Source organism: Rhineura floridana, chromosome 12, assembly GCF_030035675.1.
Source record: "Rhineura floridana isolate rRhiFlo1 chromosome 12, rRhiFlo1.hap2, whole genome shotgun sequence".
Lineage (NCBI taxonomy): Eukaryota > Metazoa > Chordata > Lepidosauria > Squamata > Rhineuridae > Rhineura > Rhineura floridana.
The window spans coordinates 29,345,300-29,360,732 of NC_084491.1; the positions used below are offsets into that span (position 1 = coordinate 29,345,300).

General features: G+C 43.5%; 1 protein-coding gene across 4 annotated transcripts in view; it reads right to left on the minus strand.

The window, feature by feature from the left end:
• Positions 1-15,433, minus strand: part of KIRREL3 (kirre like nephrin family adhesion molecule 3) — a 973,594-nt gene that overhangs the window by 202,714 nt on the left and 755,447 nt on the right. For all 4 annotated transcript variants that reach the window (XM_061592926.1, XM_061592928.1, XM_061592927.1 and 1 more), the window contains one exon: positions 1,577-1,682. In XM_061592926.1, coding sequence (XP_061448910.1) covers positions 1,577-1,682 — 106 coding nt within the window. The remainder of the gene's footprint in view (positions 1-1,576; positions 1,683-15,433) is intronic.

Genomic DNA, 15,433 nt, shown 5'->3' on the forward strand with positions numbered 1-15,433 from the left:
AGCGGCAGCTTCAACAAAATGCACAGACGGCTGCAATGCTGAGACAATTGGAGCCCATTACCATGTAACAACATTATCAACACAAGGAATTTTCACTGCAGCATTTGGCAGGCCCATCTCTGGCTTCATCTGCTCAGCCTGGGGATAAAACTGAGAAGTCTGTTGCATTCTGGTAGAGGGCAGCATTGCTCCCATCGTGAGGAGTGGTTAGAGTGTCAGACTGGGACCTGGGAGACAAGGGTTCAAATGTGCGCAGCCATGAAGCTCACTGGGTGATCTTGGGCCAGTCACTGCCTCTCAGTCTACCCTACCTGACCGAGTTGCTGTGGGGATAAAATTGGGATGAGGAGAACCATGTTTGGATGCCACCTTCTGCTCCTCAGAGGAAAGGTAGGATATGAATGTGATAAACAAATACATAAATACCCTAGCAATTTGACTGCAGTGAAGAAGAACCGAAGTTCTGCAATTTGGTTCAAAAGATCTCAGAACCGTTTCGTTAAAACAGTAACAAACAGAATCAAAAGACACTAACAGGACCAATTCCAGCCAAGAGAGCATCTTAGAGTGTCAGGAGCTGCCAGGACTAGTACCAGGAACACATCTGTGCTCTCTGCACTGCTGTGTCATGTGGTTAGGGGAGCCACTGAGAGCTACAGCTGGGGTTGGGCCTCCCCATTTGCCCACGAGGCTATTTTGGTCAAGCCATACCCACTTTCCCTACACCTGATGTCACATGACATCAAGCGTGGGGCAGGTAAAGTGTGCAAGCCTTGTGTGCAGCTCTTTGCAAGTGCCAACGATCAGCAGCTTGTTGGGGCTTACAAAGGCTCACACATGTAGCTATGCAAGTGCCGGCAATCAGCTCATCATCAGGGCTTGTACAGCTCAGTGTGTGGCATTATGCAAGCCCTGATGAACAGTTCATTGCAGAGGCTTGCATAGCAAAGCACCCAAGCCCCAACTGTCGACTTATCTTGCCCCACAGGGCGTTGGGGGGGAAAGGATCTGGCCTGCTTGAGTTCCCCACTCCTAGGCTACAGATTGGAGCATCTCCTAGGCAGTCAAGAGTTCCTGGTCTTTGGAGTGATTCTCCCTATCCAGTCTGGCCACCAGCAACCTCTCACTGGCTTCTTGTTCAGGCCAGAACCTTGTTTGGGCAACAACAGTCATTCCTGGCTCTGATGCCTTGCTGTTGCTTGACAGTTCTCTATGGCTCAGACCTGACAAGCAGCAACAGGGGAAGTATGAATGACTTGGGTTTCCTCTCTCTCATGCCAGATCCTATTTCAAGGTGAGGCATGTGCACAGCCCTCATTTTAATTTATTTATCTTATATACATATACAAAATAGACATTTTTTTAATTCTGCAGCACTTCCACTTCATAGCTGGAGCTTAAGCCATCTATGCAATGACTGAGTCGTCCCTGTTTACTAATCAGTTCAGCTAAAGGGGGCAACTCCGGGGGGGGATGTCACTCAGCAAAAGCAGTAGCAAGTATCTATCTGGTAGTGGACACCCTAATGCACATACACAAGCAGCTACATGCTGCAGCCCCTGCCAGATGATCTTACCTGTATTGGATGACAGCAGGGTTAGCCTTAGCAGAGCAGTGAAACTTTACAGTGTTGTCCTCAAGGACAGGCTGAGGTTCCACTGACAGATTGACGAGGGGTGGATCTGTAACGAGAGAACCACCAATCTATTAGCTACCGTACCTTTGCATGCAGAATTGTATCTTTGTGCAGCATTGCTTCCATGTGTTCTGTTGCTGTGATGGATGATTGTGTACTAACTAACCAGCACACCTGCTTGACCTTACAGTGCCAGAAGTCTAGTTCCTCCAAAGTGAAATCCCTTTTGTGAGCGAATGATGGCTTTAAGGGCAGAGCAAGTCTGGGAGCAATTATTTCTTGCTCTGCAATTTCTTTTCCGAGTGACTTTGTGAAGGTCATTTTGCTGCTATGTGCCTCTGTGTCTATACAAGTGTGGGTACCCAAAGGCTTCGTCGATCCAAACAATTAAGTCAGCAGACTGAAGAGTGTAACGCATTCTTGTTGCTAGGTAAGAGCCGATCTGCACGTGTATCAGGATCCCGTGGTGCCATTTTTCCTGGATTGTTCCATATCACACTACAAGAGAGGGGTTTCAATGTCTGAATATCACTTTATGGAAAATAACTAGGGGTGTGCACTCGGGGAAAAAGTCGTTTAGTTGTTCATTTCATTTTAGTTTCTAAAGGGCACCTTTGTTTAGTTTCATCTTCATTTTGTATGCATTTGTTTTGCTTCACTTTGTTGCTGTAACCTTCAGCTTCTCCTGCATTTTTGTTTTTACATTGATTTCAGTGGAGATCTGTCTTCTGCTGCCTGTCCCTTTGTTGTTTTCCATCTAAATGGCATGAAATTTGTAGGCATTCTACTACAAATAGTAGGTGGGGACGCGCGATAGGGCCTTCTCGGTGGCTGCCCCCAGGTTCTGGAACTCTCTTCCTAGGGAAGCACGAATGGCCCCTTCCTTGCTATCCTTCCGTCAGCAGGCAAAGACTTTTTTATTCCGACAGGCTTTTGGACTAGAAGATGTTTAAGATAGGACCTCATAAGGTCTGTTGTATTGTTTTATGGTCCTATTCTTAATGTTTTAAATTGTCTTAGTATCTTAAGTGTATGTTTCATGGTTTTAATGTTACGAATAGTTTAATTCTATTTTAATTGTATATTTTTGTGTTTTTTACCTATGTGTAGTTTTTATTTGTAAGCCGCCCTGAGTTCCAGTTTTGGGAAAAGGGCGGGGTAAAAACAAAGAGTAATAATAATAATAATACTTTACCAAGACATGAGACCTGCCAAATGATAGATAGATCTAAGGGACCTCATTTTATAGACAGTTTAAGCTTGCCATTACTATCAGTGGAGACCCATTCTGTATTCTCCTGCTCATAACTTTGATGTTTTCCATTTAAATGGACCTAAATTTTCAGATAAGACCAAAGACAAGAACTTTCTTCCCACTACAAGGGGGGTCTGCAGGCAAAGGGTTAAAGCTCCTTCGCCCCATTCCAGGAATACAAAATGCTTCTCAGTTTCAGGAAAGCATCCATTTGCAAAGCAATTCCTTCTAACTGAAACTAACATGAGAAACTAAAATGAAGGTATCCACATTAGTTTTTTTCCTTTGTTTTGGTTTCCATATTAGCTTCACAAGTAGGTACGTTAGTTTAGTTTTACATTCATTTCTGAAATGAATGCATACCCCTGCAAATAACTTTCTGCACACAAAAAACTAACTTGTCAGAGAGAAAGCGTGTAGGCATATTAGGTCCCTCCTCGCCTATTGCAGACACATTCAAATATGCAATCCCACACTCTGAATAGTACAATCTAGGGAAAACAGCACCACATGGTTCTGTAGATCAAGTAGAGCAAGTGTAGATCAGCTATTAGTGCAGTTAAAGTGGGACGTAAGTGGAAGTCCAGCTTTTTCTTGAATGAAGCACACTTCTCTGACCAGTTATGAATTGATACACCAATCTGTATGGGTAAAGAATATGGAAATGAGATCTTGAATGAACATCACAGGAAAACTTAGATTACCCGACGTGCAAATATCATAACAGGTTATAGGACAGTAAAGAACTGTGTTAGATAATTCCTGACACCGCATTAACCTCACAGGAATATAGTAGCAAAGCATCCCATGGATTGCTACTGATACCATCAAGTTTTTGTGTTTATAGCCAAGATTTTCCCCTTCACCTTCACACAAAATCATAGTAGTCTGGCACCAAGGATGCTTTTCCCTTCATATCAAACCCTGGAATATCCCAGAATGAGTTCTTACAATGCCACAATGAAGATGTCAGAAGAGACTATCCATTAGAACAGGATCTCTGTGATCATTCTGGTGGGAATGAAGTGGGAAGTATGACTTTTAAAAAATCCTGTAAATTCGGGTGTGTGCATGTATTGCCATTATGTAGAAGGAAATGTATCAAAGGTCTATGTCTATTTAAGATGCCTGGTAAAACCTGCAGCAAAAGAGTGAATGTCCAGAATCAGGCTTCATGATTACTCAGTCATGGGCACAAATTTGGGACCACCATTTATCCAGTGGGAACTTCCCACACTGTGCTTATATGACAGTCATCTGAAGTGTCCTAAAAAGACTGAAGAAGATTCTACTATATATTTACACTTAATTGGGCATCCAGAAAAACTATGTGTGCAAAATTCTCCTCACCACTTAGCAGCAAATTAGGAGAAGCATGGTCTGCACCGGGGTAGTCAACATGGTGCCCTCCAGATGTTATTGGACTTCAGCTCCCATCAACCCTAGCCACCATGGCCAGTGGTCAGGGATGGATGGGAGTTGTAGTGCAGCAACATCTGGAGGGCACCACTTTGGCTACCCCTCATCTACACAGATTGCATATTTCATTTATTTATTGTTAAATTTTTACCTCACCCTTCCTCCAAAAAGGAGCCCAGGGCAGTAAACAACAAATGATAAAAACATATTAAGAACAATTCCAATACAGAGGACACTTGGAAGGATTTTTCCTTAAAAGGAAGGTTGGAAGAGGAAGGTCTTCAACAGGTGCCAAAAAGACAACAGAGACAGCATCTGTCTAATATTTTAAGGGGAGGGATTCCAAAGGTTATGTGCCACAACACTAAAGGCCTGATTCCTATATAAGGAATCTTGAGAACATGGTATCTGCAGGAGGCCCTCACCTGCACAGCCCAGTGATCGACTAGGTATATAAGGGGTGAGACCATTTTGAGAAGATTATGAGATGGGCTATACCACACTAGCAGGCAGGTGACAAGTTAAGCTCCTGGATATTAAATGCTCCATATCTTTAGAAAACTAGATTCTAGGGCAGCCTTTCCCAACCTTTGGGTTTCCAGATGTTGCTGGACTACCACTCCCATCAGTTCCAGCCAGCATGGCCAGTGGTCTGGAATGATGGGAACTGTAGTCCAGCAACATCTGGGGACCCAAAAGTTGGGAAAAGCTGTTCTAGGGGAAAAGTACTAGGGGAACCTTGTCATTAGCCTGCTAGGTTTCAGAGTATAGTCATTTTTAAACAAGGGGAAGTGCTCAAGTACATGAGCCCCACCACTACCACCTATGCAGTCTGAGGTGGTATAATCCAGGTATGATTTTACCATCACACTTGAGTTTGTGTGGACCAGGACTGGCAAGAAGACCTCTGCTAGAGTTCAGGCAAAAGAACCAGCTAGTCCAGCATCCTGTTTCCTGCAGTGGCTGCCATGAGCCCCATGGGGAACTCTTGGCAGGACTGGTCTGAGGAGGAGGAGGAGGAGGAGATCTAGGGACAGGCCCAGTGGTTTGGGACCTGGGGATGAGGATGTCGGAGGGGCAGTGATCTGCCCATCAGTAGTCCCTCCCCCAAGATGTCAGCTGATGTGGTTGAACCAGCCACACAGGTGCAAACAGACTGAGCCTGTTAACCAGCCTACCTGGAGGAGTGCCCTCTTGCTTGCCCAGTCCCGAGCTAAGAGAAAATCTCACGCAAGTAGTTGTGTCCTTTATTGAGGGGATTCAAGTGTTGTGACAATATCTTTGATTGAGTAGCCATGCCAAGTAGTGCCTTGTATTGACATTAACGCAGTGTGATCTGTAACATGATCTGTGTTCCAATCCTGCGTTAACCTGTGGATTAAAGCCATTGGCAACAGCCGAGCAGAAAGTCCTGAGTCTGAATCTCCTGGGGGGGAGTGAGGACAGTGGCCAACCAGATGCCTATGGGAAGGCCTGAACACAAGCAGGACATGAATGCAACAGCCCTCTGTCCCTCTGTTGCCCAGCAACTGGTATTCAGAGGTATACTGCCTCTGATCTTGGAGGTGTTTTAGCCATCATTATTAGTAGCCATTGATAATATTATATGCTTTGATAGTCACATTCAGTCATCCGCTATGGAATATTCCTGGTGTCAGCAAGCAATCTTTGAATTGAAAGCAGATGGACATTGTTTAAAGGTAAGATGCCTTCAACAGTTCCAAAGAGGCTTCCTTAATTTGTGAACCAGTTTACCAAATGCTTCAACATATAGCTCTTCAGCCAGTTGTTGCAGGGGAAAACCCCCACCATGCTGCTGGTGAAAAGGGAGTTAATTCCTGTGTGGCAAATTAAGTTGTCACACAGAAAATTTGAAACAGGAGGCTCCTGTCATCTCGCAGATCTGTTCCCTCTCTACTGTCTGAGCCAGACTGGCTCAATTTCCCAATTGTGTTTTGGCTGACACAATTGCTGAGGCGGGTGATCCATTATGCTCCATTTGGCACCTTGTGCTAACTGAGATATAATCCATGTGCCCTGCTGGTGAGCAGGTCAGGAAGAATCAGCATAAACACACCCATACCCCAACCAGAACAGCAACTACATTTTCCATTCCAACATAGGTAGACATATGGATTGAAGACTGGTATCACTCTGAAGATGGCACCAGTGACATGTCTAGGCTGGGATCAGAGGATGCTTCTCCTAAAATCTGGCACTGGTAGCATTTTTTGTATATTTTGAGTTCCTTTCCCCCTTCATTGCATGGACTCAAATATTAGTTTTTTACAATGGAAAGGACTGTGGTATATTAACAAACCTGAACTTGGCAGAAATGCCCAAACCACCCTTTATTTAATGTGCATGTGACATCACACATCAAAACGGAGAGTGGTTGTGAATCCCATTTAAGGAAATAAAATTTACTGCTTTGAACTATTCCCATTTAACACCGCCCTGTGCAATGATTTTGGGAGAATCTGATAATTTGAAAAAAGCATTTATTCTCTTTCATCAGCCTCAACATCCCTGCCAAGCTCTTATTGGTGTCAAAGGGCATCCAGCTTTTCAGGCTCCTGTTTGCCCCCCCCGCCCCCACTTTAAAAGCAAAACAAGACATGACAACAAGCATCTGAGTTGGTGCAAATAAAGTAAAGGCAAGTTTTAAAAGGAAAAAGGAAGCAAAATAAGAAAAACCCTAGTCTACACAGAAGATTTGGCTGTCAGACAATGTACTGTTACCAGAGATCCCTCCAATGAGCCTGAGCCAACACAGCCAGTCGGTTGCAGGGATGGGAGAGAAATTCTGTTAAGTTCACATTTCAAGCCGAAGCTATCAAATTCTCACATTCCGAAACAACATGAGAACTGAAACACACCCATCCTTCAAAATTTGCACTTGTCCATATTTTACGATGCAGTTCGCCAGCCAACCAGTGTTTTGAAGACGCATATATTAGGGGGAAAGCGTGCATAAAAATAAATATATCAGTGAAACAACATACAAAAATGCATTATATTAGGAGGAATTGATTGCAAAAATGTGCACATCAGTCAAAACAATGTGCTTATAAGGAGAAATTCACATTAAAATTCTGAAGAAGGATTTTCATGAGGATTTTATTTATTTATTTGCACATTTCTGCAGAAATGTGGAGAACTGAATTTAAGATCGGAAAACTGGGAAACTGAGGGAACTGAAATTGACAGATACTTCCATCCCTAGCGAGCGTTGATGAAAACTGTTGCCCAAACATCTGGAGGGCACCCAGTTGGAGAAGGCTGGAATAGAGCTAGCATGAGACTGAGTCACTGAGATGAGACTTAAGAAGTCTCCAGTGGCCTTTGCCAAAATGCATCTTCTCACACACATACAACCATTTGTAATATAGGGATAATCATTCAACTTGTTGCAAGTAAGTGTGACTAAGATGATATAAGCCGAGTGCATTGGAACCAGAGGAACCGAGTGTGTGATAGAAATTGGAGAGACCTGGGTTTAGATCCACACTAAGTTACAAAACCCACTGGATGATCTTGAACCAGTCACTTCTCAGTCTACTTTAAATGGGGAACAGAAACCATGTAAGCCACCTCAGGCTACTTGGAGGAGGAATGCCAGGGGGGAAATGAAACAAAATAAAAATGCCTTTTCTGTGACTGTGGCTTCCACACATAAGTATGTATTTATGTACTAGGGGCTGCTGCTTCTGCTTGCTTCACTTGTCAACACTGCCTACACCCCACCCTACAGCACCCCCAAGGCCTCCCCCAACCTCTCTGCCAGATGCCCCCTAGCCATCTCTTCATCCCCTCTGCCATGCCGCCCCCTATCACTCCCCCTATTGCCTCTGCCAGCTGCCCCTAGCTGTCCCTCACCCCCTCACCAATCCCATCTCAACTCCACTACACACAGGTTGCCAGAATCCCCCTGCGCACACACACTGCTCGCCAAAGCTCTCCCCCTCCCTCTCCATAGGTCTCTAAACCTTTCCCCTCTCCCCACTCACCTTATAGCCTTGTTGCTGCTCGCTTGCTCGCTAGGCCCCAGTTACGGTCCAGCTGGGGCTGGCTAGTTCCCACCTGCTAGGCCCCCCTGCCACCCCTCTCGTCATCGTCACTGTCTTCTTCTCTTTGCCATGCCATCGCAGCTAAGATTTGCCTCTCCTTGCCTGTAAGCATTGTGCTACCTGTGAACTCTTCAGCGAAGGCAGATACTTCTGCAGAAGCATTCACGGTAGCATGCCACTCATAAAAATATAAGATGAATGGATGGTATTCAATGCTAGTCTTACTCAGAGTAAACCTATTGAAAGTTAATCATGACCATTCATTTTAATGTGTCTATGCTGTGTAAAAGTTACCTGAATACAATCCTATGTATGTAAAGTATTGGTGGGCGCTGCCTTTTCTTTGGCTGTAGCTCATTCATTCATTCATTCAGAATGTTTTTATCCTGCTCTTCAGATGAAAAAGGCTTCCAGAGCAGCTTACAAATATCAAAGACAAGACAGTACCTGACCTCAAGGTTTCAATTTAAAAGGCACAAAACAAAAGGAAAAGGGGTTGGGAGGAAAGAGGGAAGAAACCACAAACTCAGGCACTAGTCTTGGAGCTGGTATTTCAGGGAAGCCAATAGAGAGGTCCTCCAGCCCTGTCTCTCCTATGGCCTGATGAAACACCTGCAGATAAAGGACAGCTGAGGAAAGAGCCAAAAGTCACTGACCTTTCTGCAGAGATGATATAAAGACCCTATGGTCCCATCTCTCTCCTTCTCCTACAGCCTGATGGAATAGATGCTGACCGCTATGGAAAGTCCCTCCTTAGTTATATTCACCTAGCTGCATCTTGTACTATAGTTTAGGTGCCAGGTGAACTCCATCCTGTTTGCCTAAAGCCTTAGGTCAGGGCTGGAGAATCCGCAGCCCTCCAGATGTTGTTGGAACTACAGCCCCCATTAGCCTCAGCCAGAATGACCAACAATCAGGAATGAAGGGAGTTTTAATGAGTATAGCAACATCTGGAGGGCCACAAGTTCCCCATACCTGCTTTAGGTAATAAAGCTTTCGGAAGGTGTCACTTCCCCCTACTAGACATTTGTCTGGTTTACAACTTGAACCCTCATGGTTAGTTAATAGTAATTGTTACTATTTATAGCTTTTAACTGTTGGTTAGATTGTTGATTGATTTTGTTGTTGTTGCTGCTGCTGTTGTTTTGTATGGATTTTATAAACTAACCTGAAGAACATGTTTGGTAGAAGGGCAGGGTGGATTTAAATAAAATAAAATAAAATAAAATAGCACCTTTGAGTATTATTGTTATCATGCAGACTTGACCTTTAATAAAGGAATCTTATAGAACATTGTTGCAATAGCACAATCCTATACATGTTTACTCAGAAGTAAGCTCCAGTGTGTTCAATAGGGTTTAGTCCTGGGAAAGTGTGCAAAGGATTGCAGAATAATACAAGCATCCTGTTGCTTTATGAAGGCATAGGACTCATCTACATGGCAGTTTACTGTGTGTTTGGTACTACTCACATCTCCTTTAAATTTGCATGGTTCACATGATGTTACCGGCAAATAAAAGCTAGCATGCAATTTTCCCTCTGTAAATTTATACTAACCCAATCTGCTGATAATATGAAAACTGGAGAATCAGCACTATTGCTTTCCTTCATCAATGAGTGATCACAACTAGTTTTTGCACATTGATGATAAAGAGACAGAAAAGACTTCCCCAAACTGGTGTTTTCCAGATGTTTTGATGTTCCAGCATGGCACCAGATTGGGAGAGAGACATTTTGTATCTGAGGGTGCAAGTTCCAGGCAGTTTTGAGCCCCAGTACCTGATCTTTATAGAAATGATGCACTAATTATAGGGCAAATTGATTTGATGTGCTGTACTAATGATTGCTGTTCTGTTTGTGAGTGTGTCTATAATTGTCACTTAGTAGTGAATGAGCGCCCCACTCAAAATGTCTACTGACCATATGGAGAAAGAACCTTTTCTGAACAGTCAACTAGCCATCTGCTTCTTATGAATATTAATCAGGTGATTGGGCAGAGCTGTCAGTCCTTGGTGTGGCATGGCATCACCATCCCTAAAGGTAGTGTGGATCTATGGAAGGTGGGAGTGAAGAGAGTGAGAGCGAGCAAGATGTCAATAGGTGGTGGAAGAAGGCTGAACGCTCTGACTTCTGGAGTTTGTCACTCAAAAAACTAAATTATTCATGATCCACCTGTTCTTCTGCTAAGAAGAACGATCACCTCTTAACCTGAGCAGAAGGAACAAGGACCCAACAGCTTCTGTTCATTTCTCCAACATCTGGCCTTATCCAGTTCGTATGTGCATTGCTGAAATCATAGCTGTCTTGAAGGCAAGAAGGGCTTTTGCAAACCTTCATTGAGCACAACTAAGAGAGACACTTCTCAGCCCCATTTTGTCTCCATATTATCACCTGGAAATGGTAGCCGGCAAGAGCTAACAAAGTAGAACAGGGGGTATTTGCAGGACCCAATGAGACCCTTAGTTGACATGAAAAAGAAAATGCCCCACCCATCTATTCACTAATCTGGGAACTGTACAAAATGTCTAGCCAAATCTCATCTGCTTTGTAATACAATCAAGGCAATACTATACCAGGCATCAGTTAGCTATTGAGAGCCCTGAGTTGTTGTGTGACCTTCCAGTTTGTACCAATTTTCACCCACCTAAAGTAAACCACCCCTCTAGCCAGAAAACTGCAGAAAATCCTCCTCCTTTTTTGGTGTGTGTGTCTGGAAATCTTCCTTTCATTTGTCATTCTAGTCTTTGTAACCTTTTGTCTTTCTGAGAGTATAAAAGGTCTTGGATCCCTGAAACCAGTAAGATTTCAAGAAAGCAGTCTTGCTGGAAGATACACAGTCTGACTGACTCCTGCAACTCTTGGTTTTGAGTCCCTGTTTCTGTCTGTATGCCCTCCCCCCAGATATCTTGTGATCCTTGACTGGTAGAGCCTTGCTGTGCTTGAGGAATGCCTGCTGCTTTTGCCTTCTTTTGGATTCACCTTGATTATGAAGACCCTCACTCCCTCTCCCTTTGATGTGTGTTCAGACAGATCATTAGGAAGGATAAGTTCTGGTTTCTTCTCTCTTGCTTTCCAGCTTCCTCCATATCCCTTCCTTCTCCCCTGAAAGCTGAGGGATCACTGCTACATCACTGCTACATCTGTCCACCTCTTTCTCCTTCTTCTTGGGACTAGCCTTCAGTAATGTACCTTGCAATTTGCTTTTTATTTACCATTTCAATAAAATTCAAAAGCTCTGGCCTCATCACTGTTACTTCCTCCTGGGTACCTTACAGGAGCACTCTACTTTGATTGAAGTCCATAAACTTATGCATACTGCGCTCCTATGTCAGCATTCTAGTTCTGGCCAGACTGACAGCAGCCTGTCCTTTTGCAGAATAGAACCAGAGCCTCAGAGCAAAGAATTTTCCCCAACAATAAAGTAATCCTCTCCCTATGCCACCCAGTAATTCATGTTGCAGAAGGGCGTATTCCCTGAACACAGAAAAGTAGATTTCAGATGTGTGGGTTTCCCAAGAAAGCATGGTAACACAAAGCTCGTTCAATTGTCATTACTGCTATAGCAGGCCTTAGCAACTGTAATAATGTGGCAGGGGTGGGACTATCAGTATGTTGCACTGTTTCCAGTAGGAGAGGAAGATGCCTTTTACGAATCAGATCATTGGTCTATCTAGCTGGCAGCAGCTTTCCAGGGTTTCGGGCAGGGAACTTCCCCAGCCGCACCTGGTGATGCCAGGGATTGGACCTGGCATCTTCTGCGTGCAAAGCAGATGCTCTTCCACTGAGCTGTGGCTGTTTCCCAAAATCATGCTCAAAGTCTGGAGTATATTAAGTGTGGCTATTATTGTTGTTAGTGAGGACTAATCTGGTGGATTTCAGGCATGGAATGCTGAGTGAGGCTACTTGTCCCTGTAGAACTATCTCAGTGAAGAGGAGAGACACTATACAACAGGAGTTAGAAACCTGTGGCCCTCCAGATCCTGTTGGATTCCAACTCTCCCATCAGTCCCAGCCAGCATGGCCAATGGTCAGGGATGGTGGGAGTTGGAGTCCAGCAACAGTTGGAGGGCCACAGGTTCTCTATTCCTCTAAAATATGACTTTTGTCTCTATGTTTTTGAATGGTGACCATACAAGTTGCCTCTGCTGCCTCAGACCATGAACAAAAAATAACTCTGAGAAAATAACAACAAACACCACCCCTCTACCATCAGTTTTTTTTAAGACTATCAGTTTTCAAGCTTTCTGCCTTGAGGGACCCCTCTCCTCATTGATTTGTTCACCTTGGATCTCCTACTCGTTTGCCTTTGAGTCCTTGTGCATTGCAAAGGATCCTGGGAAATATTATATGGCACACCGCTCTCAGGAGGCACTGTCTGTTGGGCTTCCCTATTGAATGCTGTGAACTAACAGCATCCCATGCAATGAATCCAACACTCCCCACATCTACACATGAATCACAAGAGGCCCCATCTGTATTGGCATTCCGTTGGCTCTCCAAGATGCACCTCTTTACACATGCATTCCCTTGATCTCTTGGCCTAAGTCTCCTGTTTTAATTGCTTCGTTGTTTTAATGGAATTGTTTTATTGTGTATTTTTTTAAAAAAATATGGATGTATTTTAATTATGGATGTGTATGTTTAATGGTTGTTATACTTTGTAAACTACTTAGAAGCTTATCTTGGCATTAAGCAGTTAATAATAATAATTATTAATAAAAATAATAATACAGAAGGCTAGACATGGCTGGGCAATCTGTCATTCATGGAAGTTCACGTGCCCTCTCCTCTTTAAAGAACTGCAAAGCTCTCCAGAATGAGATCTGAAAAAAACACACTTTTTTAAAAAGAGAAAGGGAGGTAGTGTCAGCTAGCAACGATGATGCTGGTGCAGCTCCAAGAGGAAGTTAGATAGGAGGGAAAGGATAAATAATTAGGTGGTGATAGACAACGTAGCTTGCGATGGGCCCTCCTTTGCTGGCTCCAACTTCTTTAGGGCAGCTGGTATTTTACCAAGCCAGGATTCCTGTTTTGTTGGCAGTGCAGCCACCTGCCTTTTGGCTGGGAAATTATGATGAGAAATTATAGGTATTTTCAATTTAGCCTAATCTCATTTTAAAATGTGCAATCCAAATGACAATAAAGGCAGGACCAGGTTGGAATATAAATGAGATGTGCTCCCATAATGTTCCTGAGATATATAGCGCACTCCTAATTCATTTGCAGGCATCCTGACACTTCCCCATTGTTAGACAACAACAGCTAATCACCTTCCTTTGTTATAGTATGAATCACACTTCGCTTTAGTAGCATTCCCATTGTTTAATTGTTTAGTAGCTCTGTTTAGGATGTACAGGAGAATCCTCTTTATACATTAAAGGAGAGCAGGCTCCCTCTTGCTCTGAACGTTTCTCTTTTTTTTTAAAAAAAAAGGTAGATTAACAATAAGAATGAATGAAAGCCTTTGATCTTTCCTTTGCAAATGGAATCATACTTTCTAATGATCAAGTAATAGCATGCCAAAGATTCCCCACCAGAAATCAAGTAAAATTTACATAAGTGATCATTCAACATAATGTAATTCCACTTGGTTGCAACTGATAATTCATGCCTGGCTTTTTTGTAATTCATTTGAATTACCAAGTCTATTTGGCTCATTCTCTTAGTTAGTGAAGAATGCATAAACTGAATTGCCAAACATTATAGGGCATGTGCCATTGTGTTTCAGACTTGTAATATTGAGAAACAATCCCTGCCTGCACCCCCAGGGAGTCATGATTCACTCCTCCACCTCCTGGACCAGTTTACTTTGAGAAAAGAACTATTCACCCTTACAGTGCAATCCTATACATGTTTACTCAAAAGTAAGTCCCACTGTGTCCAATGGAGCTTTCTTCCAGGTAAGTGTGTTTAGGATTGCAGCCCTAGTGGTTCTGTATGAATCACTGTTCTGAACATGCCTCTTGAGTAGGAGAGCACTAACAGAGCAGTGATTCAGGGTCGACTCTACTCCGGGGGGGGGGAGTAGGTGCCTCTGCTGTGATTTTGCATTGGGAGTGACTGATCTAATCACCTGCAGAGATTCAGAAAAAAAATCCCCACCCCAGGGCAGGGGCTGATTAGAAGAGGGCAAGGCCACAGTCATGAATCATGCAGAGATTCAGCAGGCAACCTCCTCTGTGGATGTATTTATTTCATAGAAAATTTTCTACCCTGTCTTTCTAATGTGCATGCATCACCCAGGGCAGGTTTCTGTGACTGAAGTCACAATATCATAAAACAATGCTATCAATACTAAACACAGCTAAGTTAGGTGCAGCAGCTAGAACACAATCTTTAAATTTAAAAAAATCTGCTTGGCAAGGCAAAACTGTGCTAGAATAATGTCTTCATTAACTGGCAGAAGAAAACCAGAGAGGGGGTGCATTATTCCACCGTGCAGCCACTGAGAAGGCCCTATCTCTTGTCACCACCAATCATGCCTCTACCCAAATGTTACTCCCTGTTCTGAAATCAGTGAAGGGATCTCTTTCCTTCATTCTTTAATCTGCCCTGGCAAATTAACTCTCTTAACTGCTATTGTAGTCCTTACTATCCCTCAAATCCAGAAGCATGTCCACCAAGTATAGGGCTGAAGTTGAAGGCAGCCATCTCAGGTCTGCTGGTTACTTAATGAATCCTGCAGGAGACCTAAAAAGGCACAAATTTCCTCTCCATATAAAGGCCCTGATGGGGGAAAAATCCAGCGACTGGAATGATTTCAAAAGTTTATCTGATCTATTCTACCAAAACTTGGCTCTCCTTATTGAACTCCCTTTTCCATTTCAACCCTCCCTACCGCCTTCATCCACACCCCTAACTCGCCAGCAGTCCTTGAACACTCCCCACTCTCTCTTACTTTTTGAAAACAAGCCAAAGTTGCTAACACAAACACAGGAGGTGTTAGTGCAGCAGGAGAAAGCTGTGAATGCTGGCGGAAAAGTCAGAAGAAGCAGTAACCTTGCCCTGCTCCTTCCTGGCATGCAGGATGAGCATTTCCATACAGCCACTGGA